Source organism: Colobus angolensis, unplaced genomic scaffold, assembly GCF_000951035.1.
Source record: "Colobus angolensis palliatus isolate OR3802 unplaced genomic scaffold, Cang.pa_1.0 Scaffold4, whole genome shotgun sequence".
NCBI lineage: Eukaryota > Metazoa > Chordata > Mammalia > Primates > Cercopithecidae > Colobus > Colobus angolensis.
Window position 1 is genome coordinate 8929417 of NW_012117376.1, and position 8989 is coordinate 8938405.

Sequence of the window (8989 nt, forward strand, 5' to 3'; positions counted from 1 at the left end):
AGTTCGAGACCATCCTGGCTAACACGGTGAAACCCCGTCTCTACTAAAAAATACAAAAAGCTAGCCGGGCGAGGTGGTTGGCGCCTGTAGTCTCAGCTACTTGGGAGGCTGAGGCAGGAGAATGGCGTAAACCCGGGACGGGGAGCTTGCAGTGAGTTGAGATCCGGCCACTGCACTCCAGCCCGGACGACAGAGCGAGACTCCGTCTCAAAACAAAACAAAACAAACAAAAAAAAAGAGTGATTGTTGAGTGACTTAATGATCAGCTAAAGTGTTGGATGAGGGCAGAGGATAGAGGAGGGAGGGAGGGGCTTCGGAGAAGTTGTAGATTAGCCAGGAGAGGCTGCAGACCTCCATGGGGCAATTAGAGCTTTCTGGGCAGCCATTGAGGGTATTGGAATACTGCCTGCCCATCTTTGCCACAGGCTGCAACCTTCCAGGTGGCTGGGAATGCGTCTACCCCGAGTGGGTGGGAAGCTGGGGGGCTGACTGGCCGTCCTTCCTGCCCCCAGGCTCTGCCCACCGTGATCCGCTCGGCAGGCTGCATCCCCTCCAACACTGTCTGGGACCTTCTGGCCAGCATCTGCCCAGCCAAGGCCAAGGTAACTGCCCACTCTTGGGCATCCCTTCTTTTCCTAGCACCTTACTCCCACCCTTGTGCCCACTCCCTCTCCATATGGGGACATACTTTCTTACGGGGTTCTCAGGGGTTTCAGGGAGCCCAGGGGTGTTGGCAGGAGCAGAGGATGACTGCGCTTACAGCTGCTCTCCTCCTGCCACCTCAGGACGTCTGCGTGATCAGACTGTGCCCACATGGGGCCCGGGACACCCAGAACTGCCGCCTGCTCTACTCGTACCTCAATGACAGGCAGCGCCACGGCCTGGCCTCTGTGGAGCACATGGGGATGGTCCTACTGCCCTTGCCTGCCTTCCAGCCCTTGCCCACCAGGCTGCGCCCTCTGGGGGGCCCAGGTGAGTGCCCAGTCCCCATACCAGACCCTGCCTCTGCTCACTTGGTGACCAGACCAGGCGCGGTTGACACAGTCACCCAGCAGAGGCAGGCACATATCAGAAGGGAACTCCTTACCCAGCATGAACTGCGTGCCAGCCATTGTTCTAAAAGCTTTACCTAGACGAATTCTTGTAGTCTCAAAATCACTCTATGAGAATGGTAATATTAGACTAGACTCTCCATCTCATAGACGAAGAAACTGAGGGAGGAAGAAGGCAAGTGACTTGTCGAAAGTCACACAGCCAGTCAGTAGCAGAACTGGGCTTCACTCCCAAGCAACATGGCTTCAGAAACCTGGCCCCTAACCACCATACCACACTGCCTCTCAAGGTAGGCACCCTTGAAGAGAAACTCCTGGAACAGCCACATTTGACCCAGGCAGCAGGACAGAGGCAGGACCTACACACACTTGACTGTAACTGTCACCTCAGAGAGGAGGGAGAGATGTTTCACCACAGCCACGGGGGGCCAAGCTCGGCCTCTGTGCACAGACACCCTCCACGGTGTGGCTCCGGAAAGCAGCGAGGGTGGCGGTAGGGCTTTACCCACTCCTGAGCAAAGCGCTTGGCCTTTGGATGCTCCATGTCCTGAGACAGTGAGGTAGACTTTGAGTCTGTAGAGTCTTCAGGTCAAACCGTCCGTACCCCAGCCTCAGCTGGATGAGCCTTGATCCCACAGAGGTCAAATCTTCCAAGACAGTCCCATCTTCCCACTTACTTTTCCCAGCATCTCATGGGCCCCATCTCACTGCAGAGAAGCCCTTCCTGGATCTAGCCTCCAGATCTGCTGCAGCTAAGCTGAACACAGTTCTCCCTCACAGGCCTTTGGGCTCTTCCTGTCTCCCCTCTTCTTTTCCCAGGTCTGGAGGTCACTCACTCAAGTCTGTTGCTGGCTGTGCTGCTCCCCAAGGAAGGGCTTCCAGACACAGCAGGGTCCAGCCTCTGGCTGGGGAAGGTTCAAAAGATGGTCTCCTTCAACAGTAAGGTGGAGAAGAGATACTACCAGCCAGATGACAGGAGGCCAAATGTGCCCCTGAAGGGCACCCCTCCCCCAGGAGGTGCCTGGCAGCAGAGCCAAGGCAGGGGCAGTATAGCTCCAAGGGGAATCTGTGCTTGGCAGAGGGCCCCCAGAGGCAGGGGGAGGCTCTGGCCAGAGCCTGAAACCTGGCAGGGTCCTGGGCGAGGGCAATGGCCCCCAGAAGCAGGCTTGCGCCAGTCCCAGCATCCCTATTCAGTAGCACCAGCTGGTCATGGCTTTGGCCGTGGGCAGCACCTCCACAGGGACTCCTGTCCCCAACAAGCCCTGCTCCGGCACCTCGAATCCCTGGTGACCATGAGTCACCAGCTCCAAGCCTTACTGTGCCCCCAGAACAAGAGCTCCATCTCCTGCCCTCTGCAGTGTCTGTCCAGCCTCCTTGCAGCTCCAAAGCCCCCTGACCCAGCTCTTGACGCCTCTTTGGGGACTACAGATGAAGCTGGCTCTAAGTGTCCCTTCCCTAGAAAGGCCTGACCCTCCTTACCCACCGGAACAGGTTTTGATGCCCTCACTAGTGTTGAAGCCTGTTCCAGAGAGAGATGGGGCTGCAAGGAGAGGATGGTTACCTCTACCCACCTGCCCTGTTTGAGCTTCTTGTTTCACAGTGTTTGCTGTTGATTTTTTGTTCAATAAAGAATTTGGCAAAATTGGGATTGCATCTGTTGGCTGGTCAGGAGAGCCCCTGGTCCTGGTCCGATGGTTGGGTGGGTGTGTCAGTGAGTGTCTTGTGCACAAATGTGCAGCCTTGCTCATTGCTGGTCTGAGGTCCTGAACCATCACTGTGCCCCAGGGCACAGCTATTGCCACGGTAGTTTCTGGAGGCATTTTGCAAGTATTCTGAACTGGAAGGAAGAGGAAGTGGTGGGAAAGATAGTAGGACCAAGGTTGGCGGTGGAGAGAGAAATGGACAGAGCCTTTTGGAGGATCACAGACATCAAGAGATTGCTAGAGAGGAAAAAAGAGCAAGTTGAAGTGGTTTTTAAATTTTTCAGTTAATACTAAGATTTTTTTCCTTTGACTAGATGGGGAAGGACAGTACATACCTCCACCATATTCCCTCCGAGTCTCTGTGTCTATGTGCTTCTGGGGGATCTCTGTGCATGGGTGTGCCTGCAAGCATGCGTGAGTATCTGTGTGAGTTTCATGGCCTGCCTGTGTGTAGGTCTCTGTTGAGGAAGTCAGGAGATCCAGATTGAGTGACTCCTCTCTGTATCTCTTGCCAGATCCGACAGACTGGTATTAGAAAATGTCAAAGGTCTTAGCCTTGGTGGTGGGCATTCAGGGTGGGGTTGGAGACTGGTATTAGGGTTGGATGGTGCTGCCTTGCCTTGGGGCTAGAATAATCTTCTAACAGCAGCTGTAACTGTCAAGTGTCTCATGTGAGGTATAGGTCGTGAGAACTGAATCTGCGGACTGATGGGGGAACCAGCTGCCAGGGCCAAACCAACCCAGCGTGGGGAAAGGGGCCTGGCTTCCAGGAGAGAACCTCTCTAGAACCCCACCCTTCGCCCCGTGGCCCTAACTCCCTCCTTGCCCACCCCTTCGCAACGTGCACCCATGTACAGGCCTCTCCCTGGACCCTGCCGGACTGGGAGGGGTGGGGCGATGTTCGGTTTGGGGAGCCCCTCTTCTCTGCCCCATGAGCTCTGCGGCTGCCCTACCGGCGGAAGACAGCAGAGGGGGCCCTCGGCCTTGGGATGGAGGTCGGGGCTGGCAGGACTGGAGTCAAAGCGGGGGGTGGGGCGAGGTGCGGGAACTTAGCGGAAGGAGTTGGAAGCGGGGGCGGCATGGGATGCGGGTGGGGTGCGGGTGAGGGGTAGGGAGAGGGGGCTGGACAGTTGAACCGGGGGAGGAAGCGGGGCTCCTTCGGGAGCTTTTCCGGCTCGGAATGGCCTGGGAGTGCCGCAGCCTCCGCACTATATGCAAATGACGCAAATTACTATGCAAACCTACAGCTCCGTTCTGAGCCCACAGTTTGGGTGGTTTTCCTAATGCAGTTGGTACGGAGGGAAACGACTGTGCACCACCTCCCCTCCAGGCCCAGGGCTTCCTCCAGAGAGCTGCCAGAGCCGCTCTCCTGGAGCACACAGGGAAGAGCATGCTCTGTACTCTGGGCAGGGATGTCCTTTGGGAACTTCAGTTTTCCCCTCTGTAAATGGGGGTGATAACGCGGCTCTGTAACAGCTCGCCCGTGGAAGGGCTGTAGGTGGGCCCCGAAATCCTGCAGCCTGCTAAACATGACACCCTCCCCCACCCTCGCCACCTTTTGGCCCCAGTCCACGAGCCCCTTGCCTCTCTCTCTTGGCAAAGGCCTGGAGCGAGGATTAGGCATGACGTTGCTAGGGGGCGTGGCTGGTGGTTGCTAGGCTCCAGGGACGTTGCTATGCAACGCTGGGCGGGTCTCGTTGCTAGGCCGGAGCTGGAATCGCCCGGGACCCAGAAGGGACACCTTGCGCCCTGGGTTTTAGTGGAAGGCGCCCCAGGCTACCAGGGATCGTGACGCTGTTCTCCCGGTGACTTTCTTCGGGCCTAAGCTTCCCCCAGCTGGACGCAGTTTCTGAGGGTCCTTCCGGTTCACACACACTGTCACTCCGTGATCCTCTTGGCTCCGGAGTGAAGAGCGCTGCGTCTTTGTGCACGTGTCTGTGCGCCTGCCTGTTGTGGGGTGGGGGCGCAGAGCGGGTATCGCTTTTGGATTTCCATAGCAACTGCTCCTGTGTCACCCCATTGCTCCCAAAGGTTTGAGCGGTTGCTTGTACAAATTTACATATATCTGCATGTCATTAACATAGAGGCGGGGCCGGAACTTGTTTGGGCGACTATCCCTGGACGGTTCTCTTTGCTGCTTCCTTATCCCGTCTGATGGGCACGTGGGCTGCGCATGCGTGTTTCGCCTGTCCGTCTTCTCATATGTGGGGTGGATGAGTGAGCTGTGATAGTGACCATCAGTTCCCTTTCCCCATGTCCCCTTATTGAACCCTTAGCATGAATCCATCCAGAAAGCCCTGACAGAAGACACTCAGCTACCCAAGCAATGCCATGCCTTGTTGGCACTCCAATTCTGCCCTTTTCTGGCTGTGTGGCCTTGCACACGTTTCGTTGCCCTCTCTGTGGCTCAGTGTTTTTCTCTGTAAACAGGGATACTAATCCCTAACTTACCAGGTTACGGGAGGGTTAAACGGGATGCCACTTTTACACACACCAATTACTGCTTTCTGGCATATAGTGTAGCAGGACGAGCCGCAGACAAAACCCCTCAGACACCGGATTACAGAAGGAAGTGGTTTATTTGGCTGGGAGCGTCGGCAGATTCGCATCTTAAAAGCCGAGCTGCCCGAGAAAGAAATTCTTGACCTTTTTAAAGGCTTACAACTTTAAGGGGTCCACGTGAAAGGGTCGTGATAAATCAAGCAAGCATGGAAAACATGACTGGGGGCTACATGCATCAGTTAATAGAATAGAAAGTTTTATAATGCTTTTTTCATACAGTGGAATTTACAGATAACACAAGTAGTTTATGTCAGGGGTTGATGTTATTATTATTACTTTTTTTTTTTTACCTCCTAGGGCTGGGTGGTGGTGCCAAGGTTGTCTGGCTATTTATCTTACTTTTGTTTTTTTCCAACTTTTTACTTTTTCTCTTTCCTCCTGTCTTGTGAACTGGGCAAAGTTGGGGGGAGGAGGGCGGCAGGAGTAGTAGTGGTCTCATTTCTTAATAGTAGGCACTCAGTGGTACTCCCTTCCTCCTTCCCTGGAGCCTAACTCTTCTCGGAACCCAACCACAGCAAATCAACTTCCACTGCCGCTTAAGACATGCCAACTAGACACCAGAAGAACTTCCAGATGTCAGGGCAGACTGGATTTGACGCACAGGATGAGGACTGTTGGTTTCCCTATTTGTCCTTCTCGGAAGCTGGAGGTCAGGTTGGTGAGTGTGGACCCTCCTCCCGCCTCCCCCTTACAGCCTTGTCTCTCTCAGGGTGCCCACTGGTTTCCAGAAAACTTGCTTTCTTGTTCCAAAGGCCTGGAGCCTGAGACAGCTGCAGCAGTGACAGCTGAGCTTGGGAGGCCCGAAGACCAGGGCGGAGCAGGTGGTGGCTGAGGAAGTACCTTCCAGGACTGAGGTGTTTGGGATGGAGCAGGACTGGGGTGGAAGGGAGACTGGCAGCAGAAACTGCTTGGAGAGCCACATGTCTGTACCTTTACCAGACAGGACTGGGGAACCCTGGGGCCACCCCCTTGCCATTTCTGAGCCTGAGTTTCCCTGTTGTAGGCAGTAAGGACTCCTCTGTTGCAACTTGTGTGGGGGGTAAGAAGTCAGCTCAGTATGGAGAACCCTCTCGTTGCTGCAGCTATGGTAACAGTGCTGGGGAGGGAGTTCCCTGTTCTTTGCACTGTGCAAGCAGAAGCCGAAAGGAACCCCTAAAGTGTGCTGGATAGGAGCAGCAGAACTCCTGGAGGCTCTTGTTCATTTAAAAACTGGGGTTGGCTCCTATCCTAGGTAGAGGAAGATTGTTGGTGATGGACAGGGGTATAAGAACTGGCTTCCAAGGGACTGAGTGGCTTCCTGGAGGAGATAGGACTGTATGGGGGCCATACTCTGCAGTTGTCACTCTGACTGCTGTATGCAAAACTGCTGTCTGCTGGTGGATGGCCATGGGCCAGCCACCTGTGCTCCACAGGTGAGGGTTCCAGGGACAGGCTGTGAGCCTGGCAGTGCCCGGCTGGCCCGCCTGTGTCCCACTCTGGGGGCCAATTAAGTCTCCATCCCTAGCCGTGCCGATTAACAGTTAATAAGGCAGCAAACACCTGCAGCTATGGAGGCGAATTAAGAGCAACAGTCGGCATAATACACAACCCAATAAGTGAGCAATTAACAACCGGAGAAAGATTAATAGAAGCAATTACGTCCTACTCGGAGCTCTGTAAATACAACTGTCAACGGCCAGGGTATTCAGTTCAGTCCTGCCTGGCCCCACCCCAGGCCACAGCCTCTGTTGGCAGGGGTGCCCACTGAGCCAGACTGTGGATCCTGGACCGCAGAGGCATGTACGCAGGCACAGATATGCAAATGCACACAGAGATAAACACATCCAGACATACTCAGAGAGGTGGCCCACAGAATGCAGTCACAAAGATACAAAAATTCCCCACTGTCTCACATACTCACATTCACGCAGACGAGTGTACACAGCACACATAGGGCCTTCCAGAAGCATACACAGAGATACACAGAAAAATACCCACAGTGTCACAGACATACACTTTCACAGAGCTAGAGCCACACAGACTACCAGTGACATTCACATATACAGACTTAGACGTGTAGACACACACAGCTTTCTACTCACAGGGTCACATGGGCATACAACCCTCCTGTGATGCCCTTCAGAGGATTGTCCATAGTGGGTGAGGGCAGCAGCAGGGCACTGGACTGAGAGAGAACTGGAGGGTGGGAGGGGACACGGGAGTGACAGAATGTGTCTGCATGCATGTGACTGTAAGCATGTGCATCTTCACAAGAATGTGTTTCACCCCTGTATGGGCACATTCCTGTGTGTACACATGCATGTGTCTATACGTTTGTGTGGCTGCATGAGGTGAGCGTCTGTCGTGATGCCTGGGTATATGTATGTGTGCTGTGCCCAGCAGATCTGTGACTACACTTGTGGGTGACTGGATCACATGTAATCATGCTGTGCTGGTGTCCACGTCTGGGCAATTGTGTGCCAGTACTTCCGAGTGGCTTTACATGTATCCTGTTTCTGTGCTGGGGCCGGGGAGGGACGCTTGCCTGGGAAGCCTGGGATGGTGCCTGAAAGCAGTTGTCTCCCCACTGCGCACCACCAGAATGGGGCTCAAGGACAGGCAGGGATGCTCTCAGGCTGACGGCTTCCCTTACAGGGACTTCCAGCCCCTTTCAAGAGATAGACATGGAAGTTAATTTCTCCTGCTTGAAAACTGAGCCAGGAATTCACTAAGCACCTTCCTCTGAAAGCCACAGCTCCAGTCCCCACTGGGCTCAAGCCTTCCCCACCCTTGTCTCCACCCTGAGCTTCCCTTGGAAAATCCCCAGACGTGAGACCCATGCACTTTGCTCACGTTCTGGGGCGTACACTGTCATGCACAGAATACAGTCATGCAGACACACAAACATGGCCAGTCGTGAATACGAACACATCAAATGCTGCTTATTGTCACACCCCGACCTAGCCACTGTGTGCACTGGCTGGCCACACACACGAAGGCCCACACAGCTGCACCCCCACATGCCCACTCGTCCATCACTCTCTGAGATGAGCCGAGTCCAAGCCGGGGACCCAGAGGGGCATCCTGCGACAGGTCCGCCCACCTTCCCCAGCCTGGCCAGATGGTGGAGGCTGACAGGCCCCAAGGGAGCTCTCCATCACCACTAGCCCGCTGGCTGACAGGCGGGCACTGAGGCCTGGCTCCACCAGAAGCAGGCCGGGGTGTAAATAAGGAAGTAATGAGGCTCATCAGCTTCTCGTCTCAGCCCCCGCTGCCCTAGGCCAGGATAGAGCCTGTCCCAAGGTCTCTCATTCACAGTCAGACATCTACAGGACACAGAAGGACTTGGTTGAATGTGGGCAATCTCCCTCTAATGCCACAGGCACAGGGGCCCCTTCTGCAGGGTGAGCCGCTCACCAGGCCAGAGCTGACCTTGCAGAGAGCCTGCCTCCCCTATCTGCCTCCCACCATCTAATCAAAACAGGTAGAAAACAGTAATGTTCCGGGAAACAGATCTGAGGGCCCCAAAGCCAAACTGTCAGTCTGTTCTTCCATCAGTCTGTCCAGCCTTCTGTTTGACTTTTATTCACTCAGTCCTTGTTTTTCATTTATTCACTTGCTCCTTCAGTCATTCAGCCAATAAAGACTTTAAACAAATCATGACATTCAGTCCAATGACCTGGCTGTCCTCCT

General features: G+C 54.6%; 1 protein-coding gene across 3 annotated transcripts in view; it reads left to right on the top strand.

Annotated features, from left to right (window-relative positions):
• SPOCD1 (SPOC domain containing 1) overlaps nt 1-2700 on the top strand; it is a 28174-nt gene extending 25474 nt beyond the window's left edge. For 2 of the 3 annotated variants that reach the window (XM_011955447.1, XM_011955448.1), the window contains 3 exons: nt 513-602; nt 786-972; nt 1872-2700. In XM_011955447.1, the coding sequence (XP_011810837.1) occupies nt 513-602; nt 786-972; nt 1872-2521 (927 nt within the window). In that variant the 3' untranslated portion in view covers nt 2522-2700. Of the gene's footprint in view, nt 1-512; nt 603-785; nt 973-1832 lie in introns of all 3 variants that reach the window. The other variant, XM_011955446.1, reaches the window with a different exon arrangement.
• The last annotated feature ends 6289 nt before the right edge of the window (nt 2701-8989 follow it).